Here is a 19,475-nt window from a genome sequence, read left to right as displayed (position 1 = left end):
CTCTCATAGTTACTTTGCCTTTACAGCGTTAACTGGAATGAAAAGCAGGAAAAGCTTACCTAAGTAAGCAGAAAGAAAAGGAGTACTTGTGGCACCTTAGAGACTAACAAATTTATTAGAGCATAAGCTTTCGTGAGCTACAGCTCACTTCATCGGATGCATTTGGTGGAAAAAACAGAGGAGAGATTTATATACACACACACACACACACACACACAGAGAACATGAAACAATGGGTTTATCATACACACTGTAAGGAGAGTGATCACTTAAGATAAGCCATCACCAACAGCGGGGGGGGGGGGGGGGGGGGGGGGGGGGGGGGGGGAGGGAGGAGGAAAACCTTTCATGGTGACAAGCAGGTAGGCTAATTCCAGCAGTTAACAAGAATATCAGAGGAACAGTGGGGGGTGGGGGGGGAGGGAGAAATACCATGGGGAAATAGTTTTACTTTGTGTAATGACTCATCCATTCCCAGTCTCTATTCAAGCCTAAGTTAATTGTATCCAGTTTGCAAATTAATTCCAATTCAGCAGTCTCTCGTTGGAGTCTGTTTTTGAAGCTTTTTTGTTGAAGTATAGCCACTCTTAGGTCTGTGATCGAGTGACCAGAGAGATTGAAGTGTTCTCCAACTGGTTTTTGAATGTTATAATTCTTGACGTCTGATTTGTGTCCATTCATTCTTTTACGTAGAGACTGTCCAGTTTGGCCAATGTACATGGCAGAGGGGCATTGCTGGCACATGATGGCATATATCACATTGGTAGATGCGCAGGTGAACGAGCCTCTGATAGTGTGGCTGATGTGATTAGGCCCTATGATGGTATCCCCTGAATAGATATGTGGACAGAGTTGGCAACGGGCTTTGTTGCAAGGATAGGTTCCTGGGTTAGTGGTTCTGTTGTGTGGTTTGTGGTTGCTGGTGAGTATTTGCTTCAGATTGGGGGCTGTCTGTAAGCAAGGACTGGTCTGTCTCCCAAGATCTGAGAGAGCGATGGCTCGTCCTTCAGGATAGGTCATTACACAAAGTAAAACTATTTCCCCATGGTATTTCTCCCTCCCCCCCACCCCCCACTGTTCCTCTGATATTCTTGTTAACTGCTGGAATTAGCCTACCTGCTTATCACCATGAAAGGTTCCTCCCCCCCCCCCCCCCCCCCCCCCCCCCGTTGGTGATGGCTTATCTTAAGTGATCACTCTCCTTACAGTGTGTATGATAAACCCATTGTTTCATGTTCTCTGTGTGTGTGTATATAAATCTCTCCTCTGTTTTTTCCACCAAATGCATCCGATGAAGTGAGCTGTAGCTCACGAAAGCTTATGCTCTAATAAATTTGTTAGTCTCTAAGGTGCCACAAGTACTCCTTTTCTTTTTGCGAATACAGACTAACACGGCTGCTACTCTGAAACCTCTAAGTAAGCAGATACAAATTAGTATATACACGGGCAGCAGATCTATTGAGTAACAATATTCTATGTTTATTCAGGTAGTCCCTTTTCTGAGCACATACACACCTAAAGTCAGTTAGATTTACTTAATTGCTCTAGTTGGAAACATGAACATTAATTGTAAGCCTATAGAAGTCAGTTAAATGGATATTTACCCATGTTGTTGTTAACAGATGCAATTTCAGACTTCATGACTTTTCTGGATACTAGGGCCTCGTCTAAAATCTGAAGTCAGTGAGAGTCTTCCATTTCTTCAATGTCCTATTGGTCAGCCTCTCAATCAGTAACAGAGGATTCAATAATTTACCCAGTCTTTTTTTTTTTTTTTTTAATATCGGTTCTGGTATGTTAACAAGTGGTACATAATATTCTGTATAGAAATTTAGAACACCTAGTTCTGCAGGAGGCAATTCTGATACTTTAAAGAATGTCTCAGAGAACTTTTGAGTGAAAATAGTAGGAGCTAGTAAAGACACATGAAACTTGTGCAGACTGGCCGCTAATATTTTTGATCATGGCCCCATCTATGCTAGACGTGTTTTGAGACAGCTGGTTTCCAATAGTGCTCTCTTTATTATTGGCAACTGTGTGACATTTTTCAGGGGGAAAATATCATTAATTGCAACATACGATCTGTTTTCTCTTCAGAAACAAGAAACAAATATTAATACTAAACTGCTATCCTAATTGCTGAAAACTCACTGTGAAATAATGGTTCTTCTAGGTTTTCAGTAGTTTAAGAGATACAGAACTGTGTTTTAACTACAATTTTAACTCTTTTCATTTTTCCCTTTAGGAGCTGTAGCACTTAAGAATCTTGAAATAAAGGAAAATGCACTGGTAAGTTCAAAGCAAGCAAAAATGAGAAACTGTTACTATTGTTCTGAAAATAGTTGTTTGTATAGTATATTGAACATTTAAAGTGCCATATAAGGATGGAGTTGGTTGATTTTTTAGCTAGAATAGTAAGCAGACATTTTTCATCTCAAGAAATGAATTGCTTTGGTCTTCTGAAAAACCTTCAGAAGTTATTTGTTCTTTCGTTTTTATGGACTGCTCTGCTCCTATTATTTGAGAGACCATTTAAAAAAAATGTCATGAGGAAATTTAAATGACAGTTACAAGTCTGATCTAAAATATAATTTTAGCTTTATGAATAATAAAAAGATTTGTTGGCTAAAATGCAGTTTATCAAGTACATCTAGTAAAACAGTATTTGAGATTAATATTAAAACATAGAGAATAGACTCTCGAGCATATCAGGAAATATTAAAACATGACGTTCTTGATATAGAAACCTTTTTTTAATTATTTAAAATATTGCACAATCACAACAGAAAATTTTAAAACAGCCCAAAGTCTTAGGTTTCCCTAAGCATGTCTTAGGGAATGGTTAGAGGGAGAAAAATGAGACCTTTTGTATGGATAATGCATGGTCAAAATTTTTAATCCAGCAGTTACTCAAATAATTTTGGCAATATACTCAGAGGGTTATTTCACTTTGCATCACTCTGTTCCAGGAATGTTGGTATTTGTTTGAAGGCCTTGGGCTTATTTTCCAGAACTTCCAACTTGTTTCACAATAAATAACATTTAAAATTTTCTCCAAGCATGACAGAATAGATTTTTCTTGCATGAAAATTGTATTAATTTAACTCAGCCCCATAGTCTTAATTTTCAAAAATTAAGCATTTTGAGTATATTATGTGAAATATTATAAAGTATTAAACTATACAGTAGGCATTTATGTCAAGAAATATTTTGCACCGAATAGTTGTTCCTGATGTTTTGCCCTTTAGGATGAAACTGGTGGAACTTCTGTTTTTTAAATGCTTTTTGAATTCCCCGAGCAGTGGTGGTGGAGTAGAGCTTGATCCAGACTTGCTGCAGACTATAAGTGTTGCCCTCTGAATATTTGTCAGTTTTTTCTTGAGATACATCTGTGAAGGAACTCCATATGGGAAACTGTGCCTCATTGGCTGTTGCTTCAGCCCTTCACCCAATAATGGCTTATTGGATAACATTTTTATTTCTGTAACCCTGTCTTTCAGCAGATCTCTGGTTTAAAAAATTTTTTTAAAACCTAAGGAATTTCTAATAGCCTTGCACTAAGGAGCTATTGTGATAATTGGGCTACAAATTCACTCTTAATTGTGAGCTCAACTGTAAAAAGAATGTGAAAGTTCTTAATCTGTCACAATAACCTATAATAAAAAATGCCGATGGAAAAAGATATGAAAGGGAGACAGACTGAATTAATCGAAACAAAAAGACGTATAAATATAACTCAAGGGCTGTGTTAAGATCATGCTTGGTAAATAATGAAAAAGAGTGGAACCAAAATTGATGTGTTGGAAACTAGGCCTGATGGGTGGACAATATAACGAAGGGATTGGCTGTTCCACCCAGTATTCTCTTTGCGGGTCCTTAGAGATTTTTGGGGAGAAAAATTGGGTAGTGGACAAGTGTCACCATCATAGCCACCATTTCCACTGTCTACTGGGACCACAGGCCTTGGTCACCCTGAGAGATGTACTGACCAGACTACGCCAGAGAGGGGACCCAGAAGACATCACCACCTCTACTGAGTCCAGCTGAATACAGAAGACCACTTGAGAGGAAACAGGATCAGACCTTAGCAGCAGCAGCAGCAACCCCTCTCAACTAATTGCTCTTTTCCCCTAAAGGACAGTTATTACCATCTTTAGACGGTGTCCGAGACTGGCAAACAAGGGTTTTTTTCCTCTTCTAAGAACTAAAGGGAAAGGGAACAAGGGATGTTGTTAAGCTGAAAGCCTTACTTAATATTTTACATTTCAATTGCTTTAATTGTTTTTTTCTTTTTCTTTATCTTTTTAATAAAAGCTTAAGAGGATTTCTAATGGTTCATTTTCCATGATATTAAGCAGGCTAAGATCTCTGTAAACCAAACCTCAGACCTTATTTTATACTCTATGGACACACACATTCTGTCTAAATTAATGCAGGAGAGCTAAAATCCAGGACTGATATCCCGCAGGTGATTTTCACCAGAGAAGCAGATTGGCAAGTTAAATTTTCCTTTATGAGCTCAATATCTGACTTTTTTTTTTTTAAAACAAACAAAAAAAAAGTGATCTGATTCATTCTTCATTGTGCCATGGTTTACAAATCTAAGTACTTTAACTTGCAGTTATTGCAGTTGGAAGTAGAACCAGACCTGTCAGTCACTGATAGTAGGAGAATGACCTGCTCCCTGAAGTTGTTCCCAGTTTTCTTTCAAGTGCATTGGGTGTACATACACCTAGAATGAAATATAGATGTGTGCCCAATACACTCACCATCTCCATGAAGTGCTGTTTGATTCAGGTAAACTGAAGTGTGTGCAAAGTATGATAGAAGATTTTTCCTTCGAAGGATCCAAGCTTTTTCCCCCTCAAAAGTGAGACAACAGTATTGCACTGTAAAGGACTCCTGTGCAAATCTCTGTTCACTAGGAGTTTGTAATCCCATGAAAAAGGAGCAGTTAGGCCTAACCTTTGTTATAGATCCTTGATCCTGCAGAGATCAGGCGATTCTACCAAGAGAGGCTCTAGACCTCTCCATTGTTGCCAGCCAGTGTTGTGTATAGATCCTTCTAACCAGACAGCCTCAGCCTCCAAGCATGACTGCTTGATCATGCTTGATACTGACCATGTCTCCTTTGAGAGACAACTATCTCGTTTTCTCTGTGCTTGGAAAGAGATCTTGTAAGACTGCTGGAGATCGCTCGAATGAGCGCCTCCATGACTAAGTTGAAAACAATGGGATTTGGGCCAACCTTGCTTCATGCCGCTACGGATAGGATTTTCAGGCATCTCTCCTTCCATGGGGCGGGTGGTGGTGGTGCAGCCTTCATACAACATCCCTATTGTGAATATCTGCAAACCAGCAAAATGGTAGTCTGTACATACTTTTTCCAGACATAATGCTGTTACTCAAGCCTCTAGATGCTATGCCAACTTTGGCAAAATGGTGTTAGTCTGTTCAAGTGATCCAAAGGCCCAGGACTTGTAAGGTAATTGCTGATGAGTCACCTACAGTGGAATGCATACGTGCACAATCCCTTGAAGGAGAAATAAAGAGTTACTTACCTGTACAGTAACTGTTGTTCTTTGAGATGTGTTGCTCACATTATATTGTTGCGTACATTCATTACATGACCCTCCTTCCTCAATACTTTGGACATTGTATGCAGTGATGCGAAGGAGCAGAGGGGGCGATGGTGGACACATTCTTTTATGCTCTTGGCTTGACAGTCGAGGAGAGCAGGGGTATATTGACCAGCTAGTGGAACTGCTGGCAGAAGTCTTCAACGTGAGTATGATGGGTGCACATACACCTTTAACAGAATATATATGTGAACACCTCTTGAAGAACAAGCAAATAATGATGTTTTTATCTATCTCCATGGTCGCATGCTCAGCCTGATCTCCCTGTTGCAGAGCTTTTCTGGGGAAATTTCCAAACTTTATTTTAAATTTCTGACTAATAATTCAGCTCAGTGTATCTAATTCCAAGCTGTGTCATAGAGCTTGTATTTGCGTTTTGGGAAGATTGTCCCCTTAGCTCTACTTCTCCTTCTGGGGTTGAGTGAGTGGTGCTTTTCTAGGTTTCAGGTAGAGAGCTAGTCCAAGAAAAGCCAGAGGCAAAAGGAATCCTTCTCAAACTAAAAATCCCACTGACTAAGGCTGCAGCTTTCAAACTATAGCTTTGGTAACAGTGAGGACACTGGACATTGTACAGAGGGAGGGATACTATGGAGCTGTGGAAGAATCACAGGAACTGCTTTGTCTCATTTCCAATCTTAAGCCAACCATGGAAGGGCCAAAACATGAATAAAATAATCAATTATCTACATCAGATTGAAGCAACGCTCTCTTCGCATCCTCAGCCTTAGATTTGGGAACAAACAGAACAGGGCTCCCTCTGAAACATCTGACAAAGCTCTGAAAAGAGACTTGTCTTCATCCCACAGACAATTTTTACTACTTGCATTTAGTTGACAGGGTTTTTCCCGCTTTGAGTGTTACCATTTGATTTGATATGTATAACTGTCTCTTCCGGGATCATATTCGGTTTATTATTGGCATTAAAGGAAGAAGAAAATTCACTTTTATTTCTTCTTGAACATTTTTTCTATGCAGAGAGAGCTTGAAACAAACACACAGTGATTTCTGTTTCTGGAGTATCTTGGATTCATGATAAATACTGATATATGGCACTACGGAAGTCAGTCAGAGGCCTTGGCTGAGGATGAATACTATCAGGTGGAGGGTCTCATCTCATACTGTTAACAGCATGGTGTAACAACCACAAAAATCAAACTCTTATTGGAGCCTATTTGAAATGTTGATCTCATATAGAGATATGATTCAGAGAACCAGTGTTCATATGATACCTATCCAGTACTACTTATTTCTTCCACATCTTATCCTCTCACGTCTGTTGACAGAGTTTAGGAAATAGTCTCAGCTCCCTCAATTGGTGAATGCAGAGAACCAGACTTTGTTGGAGGGATCCACCCATTAATAAACTAGGCAGAGTAATCCTTATGTTAGATGCCAGCTGGGATTAATGGAGGGGGCTTTTTCAGGTCCCAGTTCAGTCCAGGGAATGGGTATCGGAAGCAAAAATCATAATGTCCAGTAGCTGGAACACAAGGATTCAGTAAGGTCTTGAAGGATTCTTTTTTCCAACAGACTTGCTCTGGTCATTAGTCAGTGTGGCTGGGGCATTTATAAATAAATTAGGAATAAACTCGATCAGTGCTATTTCAGAGAAAAAATCAACTTCTGTTCTGGGAAGAGCATACTTTCCTACCACTAAGGAGAGATGAACCCATCAATGGATAGATAAACATCAGAACTTACATGGCAGAAATTGGGTTAAGCAGAGTGGAACCTATATCCAGAAATACTCATTCCTTTGAAACACCAAGAAAATATCAAGGGAACATCAAGGGACAAGGTATATCCTTGCTGCTAGTGAGTGACAGGGCTGGTTCTGCTCCCAAGCTCCAAGCAGGTTGACCTACGCATTCTAATTTGTGGGCCTTATCACCTGAAGAAGGGAAACTTTCAGGTAAGCACAGATGCATATTCCTGTTCTAGTAGTGTTGCATTTTAGTGTAACAAAAAAACCAATACACATTTTTTACGTTCTGCCTCTAACGTTTTAACAGTCTGAAGAAGATTAAATATCACATCCCCCTAAAATGGTTTTGTGATCTAATAAACACATGTTCAATCTTATATGGTTGACATCTAATATGGTTAGACATCTAGGAAAAGACTCCCATACTAAGATATATTAAGAATATATGTTCTCAATTTATGTTTGGTGTTTGGAGCTAAGTGAACAGTAGTGTAATTTTGCCAAGAGAGGGGTTGGGGAAGAAAACATAAAGGTAAATTCAATATGTTGCTTAAATAGGCCTAAATATTTAAAAAAAAATACATTCTCTTTGCAGAGTCAGCTGGATGTACCATTTAAAGTAAAAGCAGGGCATATTGGTAAGTTGCATTTTTGTAGCATGCATTGCTTTGTAATAAACGGAGCAAGAGCTTGCAAATGTATTTTCTGTTCTTACAATTGACCTCAAGCATTTCAAGTAGTTAATTTTCTTAGGGTGCTCTGCAGTGTGTAAATGAATGTGAATCAGTTTGCCTATTCTGGAATAAATATCTTCTTTTAATTCTGGAGGAGTATAAATATACTGTATATTTAAAACCAAAAAATCCCAACAACTACATAATTTAGATTTTTTTTCTTTCCTGCCTCCTGTAGTGTACAAACACTTCAGCAGGCTTCCCATCACTGGCATGTTGCATGATTTGGGGAAGCTTCCTCAGAACACAAATTGAGTGGTTGTAGCATGACAAGAATTGGCAACTGTCATAAGGCAGGGCTTCTCCCTAGCTTGTTAAGGACTCACTGCCATGCTTTGTTTCTTTTAGGCAGGTTTATTGCCCAAACAAAACAGTTCCTCAGTGCACCCTTTGCATTTCAGACTGTCACTGTCTCTCCTCCCAGGGGACTCTGTCAGGCCTGCTGTTCCTGCTTCCTGCAGCTTCCTGGCTCTCTCAGCCAGTTGCCCCTCACTGGGCCTGTCTCTGACCCTTATTAGCCCTGCATGCAACATTGTTCCCTTAATTGGCCCCAGCTGGGAGCACCTGTTCTGGAAACTGGGACTGGACCTACTTAAGTTATAGGTAGGTAGCCACCCTGTGACATACTGTACCTCTCTTCTTCCCTCCCCCTTTTTAAAAAAAAAAAAAAAAAAAACAACAAAGGACTCACTGGCAGGTTTTTTTTTCTGACGTGTGAGGCCCTTCTGGACACCTTTCATCCCCGCCCCCTTCCCCAACCAAAACACAAAAAAACTTGGTATAAACTCCTATGTACAAATTCATACACATCAGTATTCCCCAAATACCCCACATTACATAAAGCCAACATTACAATCCATACTCCCCAGGGTCCTCATAACATTGTCTTCTCCAGAGCTTTGAGAAGGGCATCTTCTCTGCACACTGAGCCTTTAGCATGTCTGCACATAGAGATTCTTAATTCTCCCTCAAGTTCACCGAACGTGAGGTTCAAGCGACTTCTTTTTTCCTGTCTTGAGTGGCCTGGTATTCTCCAGCCAGCTGCTCTTTTTTTCTTGCTGAATCAGCTGTAGCTCTCATTCTGCAGCCACCAGTTGCTCCCCTGTCTTCACAACGGAAACCATAAAACAAATGTCCTCTGCCTTTCCTCCTGCGAAGGACCACTGCCTTCACCCCAGCCTAGGAGTCTGTGAGAGGCTTAGATGTAAAGGGGGAAAAATACACTGGGCGTTATAGCCCTGCTTGATCTTGAACTATTTTGCCTATGTTTGAGAAATAAAACTGCCTAAAAGAGACTGTAGGAATAGCAGTGGTTTTTTTGAGAGCTAGGGAGAAGACTTACTTTGTTACAATGTCATTGAATTGAAAAAGCAAATAGTTTATAAGGAAATGTGCTGAATCTCAATCCAGTATTTTTTTCTCTTTTAAATTTATCCCTAAATGCACTTTTTCCATAAAGCTTACAATAACTACTTAAATAGTTCGATCCAGCAAGATGTGCGCACATCTAAAATGCCCAATCCTGTTGCTATTGGCCTTATCTTTCCTCCTCTCATCCTGTCCCCACTTTTATGTGTTTACCCTGCTAGTTGCTATTTCTAAAAAATTGTAATGTATCTAAAGATTGTAAGCTTGTCACAGAGTTTTTCTGTTTACTTTGAAAGGTACTTAACATGCATTTGACGTGTTAGGGCAATTTTAGATTTTTTTTTTTTAAACCTTGTAACATACTTTTCAATCAAATTTCATTACATATTGTTATAATTTTTCTTTTATATGCTATAGGTCAACTTAATCTACAAATCCCATGGAAAAACCTTTATACTCAACCAGTTGAGGCTGTTCTGGATGGAGTATATTTGCTCATAGTGCCTACAGCCAGTAAGTTGAGTGAGAGGAAAACTGTATATTATTTAGCTTTATTTTATTGTAATACTATTTTAAAAATCACAGTAATAGTTGATGTATACCATTACTCTTATTCCCAGGAGTTGCTATTGCCTAACTCAAGTTATATTTTTCATATTTGATTTTCTTATACTGTATTATTAAATCTTTGTTTAATATGTTCAAAAGAGATTTCTTATTTCATCAAAATTATCTTCAAAGATGTTTTTAGAATTTTAACTTAATATATATACTTACTTGTGTCTTAACGTTATTTCCCTTCTTTATGTAGGCATAAAATATGATGCTGAAAAGGAAGACAGACATCTCCTAGAAGCAAAGCAAAGGGAACTGCAAAGAATAGAGGATGCAAAACAGAAAATAGCTGACCAGGGTAAGGAGGAAAAACAAATAACATGGCTGTATGTATTGCTAGATCTTTTAACTCCAAAAGCTGCCTGATGTTAAACTAATTGAATGTGGATTCTATCAGATTAGTTGCTACCCGTGCAATTTTTTTAAAAACGTTTTAGTTATGTGCACTAACATATAGTACATTCACTAATGTCCCTTAACTAATAGCTGTGAAAACTGATGACTACTGGCTACTGTTCATTTTTATGCAGGATATTTACTTTATTTCCAAAGTTTGTGTTATGTATAAATATTGACACTGGGGTAGGTCAGCTATTATAGTTGGTACTTCAGTCACATTATCAAGCTTTCAGGACACATGTACTGCATAAATTTAAAAAAATAAACATGAATAGATACAAACAGGTCTTTAGAAATACAATTCACCTTTTTTTTACAATTGTCTGCCAAACTCACTTTCTCTCTGTTATGAAGCAAATTTTAATTTTGGCTCCAACACCACAGAATCTTCTTCTTGTATCTCTGTGGCAGTGCCTTCCTAAAGGCTAATTCTACAAGGTATAGAGTGCCTTATTGTTTTCTACTGCAACATATAGTTTCTACAGTATAGCATCAAGTACAGCTTCTGGTACATGGAATCACTCCAGCAAGTGGCTTTTGTAGTTAGGAAGTATTATGCTCCTACCATTGTTGATTCCTGGCGTCTAATCAGTTACAAAATTTATAATATTAAAATTATTAAAATCCCATTCAGTTTTATTTCTCTCTCATACTTAACTTGAGTAAAAATATAACACCTGTGCTTTAATTTAGATAAAGGACAAGAAGAGAAACAAGACAGTTTTGTAGAAAAATTAGTCACTCAGGTCATCAAAAATCTTCAGGTGAAAATTTCCAACATTCATGTTCGATATGAAGATGATGTAAGTACTTCTGTATATATGGAACATTTGTCTCTTGTCTATAATTTTAAATTATTATGGATGACCCCGAGTTAGTTTCTTTTCCCCTCCTTATACTTTCCACATTATGAGGGAACTTCTAACATTCCAGCAGTTTTCAGCTGTGTTTTTTGTCCCTTTAAGGATGTATGCTGTGTAATAAATCAAATAGCACTGATTTATGTATTTCTAAAAAAAAAAACCCAACAAAATAAATAAATGAGATGAGCATTTGATAAATGTAAATATAAATTTGGAGTTCAAAGTACATAAAATAAGGGTGCATAATTGTGCAAGCAGTTATTCACATGTTGCAAACTGTTTGTTTACTTTCCTTCGTCTATTCTGATTTTAAGTAATTCTTTTTGTATGTTTTCCTCTTATTAGATCACAAATCGAGATAACCCCCTGTCATTTGGGGTCTCACTTCAGAATCTCAGTTTGCAGGTAATTCAGTTTTATACTTGAAAGAATTCAGTAGACTCGTCATGTTTTAAAGAATATTAATTTAGCAATAATAATATTAATCCAGGAATAAATCAGTGTATATGATAAATGATTGATACAAGCAAGTATGCTCTTATCTAAAACTGCTATTTGTTAGATATATAGGTAAGTACACACATGCCTACCTAATAGGTTTAGGATATCCCAGTTATAGTTACCCATAGTCTGAAATGGTTTCTAGCGATCAGTAGCCGGGCTTCCTGGGGCCCTCTTTCTGTCCAGCTGATGCGGAATTAAGATGTCAGCTCCTTGCCCGAAGAAAAGTTCCCTTGGATTGTTCCCAGGTATTTATTTTTACCTGTCTCTTATAGTTAACTAACAAAGCACATAACCTATAGTGGCTCTTAGTGGGTCAGCATAATAACCTCTACTTGGTCACCAATTCTCCTAATTTCAACAAACTGTTCATTATCTCAAGACATTTCAAGTATTTCTAGCCATAACAACAATATATCAGGGGCACCTAAAACCAAGGTCGCTATTCACTCACTCTCTTCCATAACTTTCTATCCCATCCTCTCATTCTGATTAACAACCTGCAAATATGCAGTTGTCTGACCTTATCCCACAAAAGCCTACGATTATTCCTTGCTCTGTGGTATTTGGTTTTCAGCTGGCAATGGCTGAACATACAGAATGACTGATTGCAGTGTTGTCAAGTTCTGGGGCATACACAGAAATGTTAAATTCTGGGGTAACAGCGGCGCTGCTTTCGGATGTGGGCCTGGCCAGTAGCCACCGCTCTCCACTCTGCTTTCTCAAGCCTCTGCAAAATACATCTGAGAACATTTTGAGAACCTCTGGTGTAGACCAGGCTGGTATGCGTCGAAAGTTTGCTAGTATGTGTCATGCTGCCTGGATTGGCTCACAACTGAGAGTGTCTACTTCAGGGCAGATTATCAGAAAACAGGACAGATACCCCAAGCTGGTGGTGTGTTCTGTAACTATATTTCACCAAGCCAATGACAAATGTAAACTCCTGAATCACTATACCAGTCTTACCATGGAGTCACAGACACCATAGATTCACCAGTCCATCTTGTCACCCAGAAAACTGGACTTCATGATACAGGGTCACTTAAACCAAAAATCATACCACTTTAGGTTGCTCCAAGAGACCAGTTGCTTACTCCTGATCAATTGATACTCTAGATATTACACCAAAGACAATGCTGGTAGCCAATTGTGTAGTAGTCTAACTAAAGGTTCGTTAACTAAGAAAAGAAAATGAAAGCTATTGAGAGGTTAAAGCAGATAAAATATATGCACAGGTGAGTCACAGTTTGTAATTCCAAATTGTGGCAATGATATAATAATCTGCCACTTTCCCAAAAGTCTTTTCAGGATACCCAGATTGTCTCTGGGGATCTCCACTTTGCATCTGGTACACTTCCTATAAGAGTCCAAACAGTCCAGAAATCTAGGATCTTTCCTTGAACCCATACTTAGAGATTCTTCTCACAGAAAACAAAGCGAGAGTGTCACTACCCAGATGGACTTTTTCGTTGATGATGGAGAGTGAGGAATGCATTTTGAGTCTTTGACCTCTAATCATCACACACAATGACCATTTGCTTTGAAATTAGTACTTTTCTGTTGAAGTTCTTCATTTGCATTCCACAAGGCTTCTTTTGTGTTTGATGGGTTATTTAGTTAAAGGAGTACACACAGTGTAAATGTTTGCTACTACATTATAACAGGATACGGCTTAAACTCCAAATACACTCTTATACGTTTAACAATCACTTTGATCTATACTAATACACAAGTACATTGGCCTTGGACTCTGGCATGAGCTGGCACATAGTCCGCCAGTGTCACAGAGTGTGTTACTGTTGAATCAGTACTATATTAATGTGCACTATGGAACTATATGTGTCAGCAGGGTCCACATGGGTTAGTGTGCAACATGTTGGTGCGTTTTAGAATGCTCTTTAGCGTGCATTGCCCACTGTGTAGACAATCCTATTGCCTTACTAGGCCTGACAGCCAGAGTTAATCGTAGCAATTGCCAGTATCCTAAATACAAAGGCTAACAGCTTCTAGAACTCATTTCTAACTGTCCCAGAAGTTTGCCTTGTATCTATACTCCATGTTAATAGCTGTCCCCCACTAATCTGGGAATGTTTAAACATATCCTTGGGCACTTTATACACTGTTCTAATCCTAGACCCAGATTTCAGTACTGAGGAAGAGCTTTTTAATTCACTTGTCACTCAGCACTACTGTACCACTAATCACAAATTGCGACAAAATGTGATGCTAGCATTAAATTGCGTACAAAATTGCAACCAGCATATCCTAAGTAGATACTGCACTTCTACTTTTTTTTTAAACCATAATTGGAATTTAAGTACGGTAGTCTGATGTTCAGATTTTAAATGATAGTATTGAAGCTGCCACCATTCCAGAATGTACTGCAGAAGAGGGGAGGTGGTGAAAACAAGTGACTGGATGAACTTTTTTGGAAGGGAAGGGGAAAGGAGGGAGAAAAGGTCCTGAATGGTCTCTTGCTTAAGTCAGTGAGTCCAATGGGAAGTAAGAAAAAAACTTAGAGCCCTAAAAATGTTCTGGAATGGAAAGATGCAATTATTTGTATCAGGAACAGGTCATAAGCTCTTTATATAGCAGTTAGATAATTTTTTTTTGCCTTTCCATGTATTTAAAGATGCACAATCCTGGTAAACCAGTCAAATTTTGGAAAATAGAATTAAAAATAGTGTCTGGTACCACCCGTGCCCCAGAAATGTTACCATTTTTGTGCTTTTATGAATGTTTTCTTCTTTTGAAACCCCACATCCAAAAACCCCAGCTGTTCTCCCCCATTGTTGTGTTGGTGGCAGACTAACAGGACTATCCTTGGGAAAACGGTGAAATGATACATTGAGCAGCTGTTTGTGTAAACTCCAAACAAGCCAAAAAAAATCCCATTCCTCCCCCCTGGATTTCTCAGGATGTTGCATAAAAGATGTGTTCTTAATTTGAGTTAAAATAGCAGTGAAGACAAGGCATTTTGGATTTTAACTTGGATTAGCAGCTTGAGTTAAATCCCAGGTTCCTCTACAGCAGTGGTCTCCAAACTTCTTCTGTGGTGCCCCTGCTCCCCCTTACTGTAGGAGACCTCATACTTGAAAATAAGCTGAGTCTTCTCTGCAGTCCTGTCTGAGGTAGGAAGGAGCCAAGATCTTTGGATGGGGCTTCTCACAGGTCACATCCCAGACAATGTGCCAAAAAGGTCTAAGATTTATCACTTACCCACACCTGCTCCTTCCAGATCTGATTGGTGCTGTGATCTGTATCTGCTATTTGAGTTTCCTTGCACTGTCATAGCTGATCACACAAGTTCAAATCAGTTCTCAAGTCACTGCCAGATCATGCCTGCAACTTTTTGGGTGTGTGGCGGTGTGTACCTTTTGTCATGTTTCATTCTTGACTGCATTTGCGTTGCTTCCAAGTCAGGTTCAAGTCCATTTATACACACCCAACGGAGACAGTCTAAACAAGTTGCTCTCGATCCCCTGTCATATTCTAGTTTGTCTGGATTCTTCCACCACTCAAGGAAAAGTGTGTTTGGGGGGGATCCCATTCAGCTATCCTTCAGTAGCTCTCGCAGTAGTTCCTGATGCATCTCTCCTTGGAGCTCATCACCAGAGCTAACTAGGACAGATGGACTGCCCAAAATTTCTCTTTACACATCCATGTTCTGGAGCTCAGAGCTATCAGGTACACCTGTCTGCGCTTCCTACCCATGATAAAAGGACAATCTGTTCACATAACGACAAACAGGGCCAGTATGTACCACATAAATCAACAATGGGGACTGAAATCCCCCTTTCCTCTCCACAGAGGCTATGAAATTATGGAATTGCTGAACAACCCGTGATATCCTGCTCTGGATAGTCTACCTACCCAATCAAAACACCGTATTTCATGGGTGGAAACTAGAGAAATCCATACTCAGACAGATATTTCTAAACTGGGGATTTCCAGAAACAGATCTCTTTTCCACTGTAGCCAGTGCAGTGTTCTGTTCAAGGGGGAGGTTTGGATTGCTGTGCTCTGTAGGATGCCTTTCTCTTCTGGGTGGAGAACCTTGTATACAACTTACCTCTCCTGCTGCTGACCCTCAAGGTCCTAAGCAGAATCAAACTGGACTAAGCCACGGTCATCTTGATTGCATCAACCTAGCTGAGATAGGTTTGGTTTCCTTATCTTCATCTCTCCTCCTGAGGAGCCATCAATCTCCTGTTGCTGCCCTTTCTTTTCATGCAGGACTCAGCTGAGGCCTAACCCAGAGCCGAATAGAACGGTTCTGTTATGTCCCATGACTTGCATGCTATTCCTCTGTTAATGCAACCTAAAATTGCATTTTGCAACAGCATATTGAGTGAGGTCCTGCAGGGATCAGTTCTGGTTCCAGTCCTGTTCAACATCTTCAATGATTTAGACAATGGCATAGAGAGTACCCTTACAAAGTTTGCAGACGATACCCAGCTGGGAGGGGTTGAAAGCGCTTTGGAGCGTAGGATTAACATTCAAAATGATCTGGATAAACCGGAGAAATGGTCTGAAGTAAATAGGATGAAATTCAATAAGGACAAATGCAAAGTACTCCACTTGGGAAGGAACAATTAGTTGCACATATACAAAATGGTGAATGACTTCCTAGGAAGGAGTACTGCAGAAAGGGATCTAGGGATCATAGTGGATCACAAGTTAAATATGAGTCTACAGTGTAACACTGATTTCTTTTTTTTTTTTTTAACACAACATGGGATGCATTAGCAGGAGTGTTTGTAAGCAAGACACGAGAAGTAATTCTTCTGCTGTACTGTCTGCTGATTAGGTATCAACTGGAGAATGTGTCCAGTTCTGGGCACCACATTTCAGGAAAGATGTGGATAAATTGGAGAAAGTCCAGAGAAGAGCAACAAAATTAATTAAAGGTTTAGACAACATGAGGGAAGACTGAAAAATTGGATTTGTTTAGTCTGGTGAAGAGAAGACTAAAAGGGACATAACAGTTTAAGTACATAAAAGATTGTTATAAGGAGGGAGAAAAAAATGTTCTCCTTTAGCTCTGAGGATAGGACAAGAAGCAATGGGCTTAAATTACAGCAAGAGTGGCTTAAGTTGGACATTAAGAAAAACTTCCTAACTGTCAGAGTGGTTAAGCACTGGAATAAATTTTGACCAGGGAGGTTGTGAAATCTCCATCATTGGAGATTTTTTTAAAGAGCAGGTTAGGCAAACACCCATTAGAGATGATCTAGATTATGCTCTGTCCTGCCATGGGTGCAGGGGACTGGACTAGATGACCTCTTGGACTAGATCCAGTCTTACAATTCTGTGATTCCCTCTATCCACCAAACCAGTTACCTTGTCATGGAAGGAAATCAAGCTGGTTTGATGTGATTTGTTCTTAGTAAATCCATGCTGGCTGCTATTGATTCTCTTCATCTCCCGGTATTTGCAAATTGAATGTTTTATGTATTGCTCTAGTACAGGGATTCTCAAATTCCATTGCACTGGGACCCCCTTCTGACCAAAAAAAAATTACTACATACCCCCAGGAAGGGGGACCAAAACCTAAGCTTGCCTGAGACCCACTGCCCCAGGTGGGATGGGCCAAAGCCCAAGGGCTTCAGCCCCAGGCTGGGGGGCCATAACCTGAGCCCCATCACCCAGGGCTGAAGCGCTTGGGCTTTGGCTTTTGCCAGGGTGGTGGGGCTTGGGCTTTGGCCCCGGGCCCAGACGCCTCTAACTTCAGCATTGGCGACCCAATTAAAATGGGCTTGCAACCCACTTTGGGGTCCCAACCCGGAGTTTGAGAACTACTGCTCTAGTAGCTTCTCTGGTATCAAACTCAGGCTGACTGGTCTTCCCCTGCTCCTCCTTTTAAAAATGGGCACTATGTTAGCCCTTCGCCAGGCTTCCGGGACATAAGAATGACCGTACTGGGTCAAACCAATGGTCCATCTAGCTTAGTATCCTGTCTTCTGACAGTGGCCGATGCCTGGTGCTCCAGAGGGAATGAACAGATCAGGTAATCAAGTGATTTATTCCCTGTTGCCCATTCCCAGCTTCTGGCAAATGGAGGCGAGGGACACCATCCCTGCCCATCCTGGCTAATAGCCACTGAAGGACCCATTCTCCATGAATTTATTTAGTTCTTTTTTGAACCCTGTTGTAGTCTTGGCCTTCATAACATCCTCTGGCAAAGTGTTCCCCAGGTTGACTCTGCATTGTGTGAAGAAATACTTCCACTTGTTTTAAACCTGCTGCCTATTAATTTCATTTGGTGACCCCTAGTTATTGTGTTATGAGAAGGAGTAAATAACACTTCCTTATTTACTTTCTCCACACCGGTCATGATTTTATAGACCTCTATCATATCCCCCCTTAGTCATCTCTTTTCCAGGGTGAAAAGTCCCAGTCTTATTCTCTCATATGAAAGCTGTTCCATACCCCTCATCATTTTTGTTGCCCTTTTCTGAACCTTTTCCAAGTCCAATATATCTTTTTTTTTTTTTTTTTTTTTTTGAGATTGGCAGGCACATTTGCATGCAGTATTCAAGATGTGGGCATACCATGGATTTATATGGAGGCAATATGATATTTTTTGTCTTATTATCTATCCCTTTCTTAATGATTCCCATCATTCTGTTCGCTTTTTTGACTGCTGCTGCACATTGAGTGGATGTTTTCAGGGACCTATCTACTTGAATCCAAGATCTTTCTTGAGTGGTAGCAGTTAATTTAGACCCCATCATTTTATATGTATAATTGGGATTATGTTTTCCAATGTGCATTACTTTGCATTTATTAATGTTGAATTTCATTTGCCATTTTGTTGCCCAGTTTTGAGAGATCCTTTTGTACCTCTTTGCAGTGTGCCCGGGACTTAACTATCTTGAGTAGTTTTGTATCATCTACAAATTTTGCCATCTCACAGTTTACCCCTTTTTCCTGATCATTTATGAATATGTTGGATTGGAGTTGTCCCAGTAGAGACGTCTGGGGGACACCACTATTTACCTCTCTCCATTCTGCAAACTGACCATTTTTTCCTACCCTTTGTTTCCTGTCTTTTATGAGTTACTAATCCATGAGAGAACCTTCCCTCTTATCCCATGACTTCTGTTATCCATGATTTTGTAAATCTTATTGTCAGTGGCCTCTCTGTTTGTGGATAGATCCCTTCTTCAAGCCTGTCAGGGTGTTTTGTTTTATCTCCAGCCTCAGACTCTTGTGATAGACACATTCAAGCAGGACTGGAAGCTCATTTAGACAAACTCCAGATAAAGGGCTTGTGATCTTGGATGGAATCTTGATTGCTCATAAATGTATTAAAGTCCTAGCTATTTGTTTAGTCTTCAGGACTGTCCTCCCCCTTTGTTGAGGTATCACTGTCCAGATTCTAACACACAGTCTGAAGGTGCTACACTATATAAACAGACAAGCGGGGGCAAAAATCTTTCTCTGTCTGGAGAATGGTGCATTTTTCAAGTCAGCCTAATAGCCTTTTATATGCCAGGGGCTGAGAACAATTTGGCAGATCATCTCAGTAGGAATTGCTCAGTAATTCATGAGTGAGACTTTAAAGACTAAATTCTGAATCAGGTATACCTGAAATAGGTTAAGTAATTGTCATCTTTGCTACTGATACAAACAAGAGGTGCCCCTT

At 39.6% G+C, this 19,475-nt stretch overlaps 1 protein-coding gene across 1 annotated transcript in view; it reads left to right on the top strand.

Moving 5' to 3' along the window:
* The window catches only part of VPS13A (vacuolar protein sorting 13 homolog A), a 259,167-nt gene that overhangs the window by 10,317 nt on the left and 229,375 nt on the right, over positions 1 to 19,475 (top strand). Inside the window, 6 exon segments of the mRNA XM_038402638.2 lie at positions 2,246 to 2,289; positions 7,940 to 7,982; positions 9,864 to 9,959; positions 10,258 to 10,359; positions 11,154 to 11,263; positions 11,669 to 11,728. Coding sequence (XP_038258566.1) covers positions 2,246 to 2,289; positions 7,940 to 7,982; positions 9,864 to 9,959; positions 10,258 to 10,359; positions 11,154 to 11,263; positions 11,669 to 11,728 — 455 coding nt within the window.

This window comes from Dermochelys coriacea, chromosome 5 (genome assembly GCF_009764565.3).
Source record: "Dermochelys coriacea isolate rDerCor1 chromosome 5, rDerCor1.pri.v4, whole genome shotgun sequence".
NCBI classification, from domain to species: domain Eukaryota; kingdom Metazoa; phylum Chordata; order Testudines; family Dermochelyidae; genus Dermochelys; species Dermochelys coriacea.
Note: the sequence above shows the minus strand (reverse complement) of the source record. Positions and strands in the feature narration are given on the sequence as shown.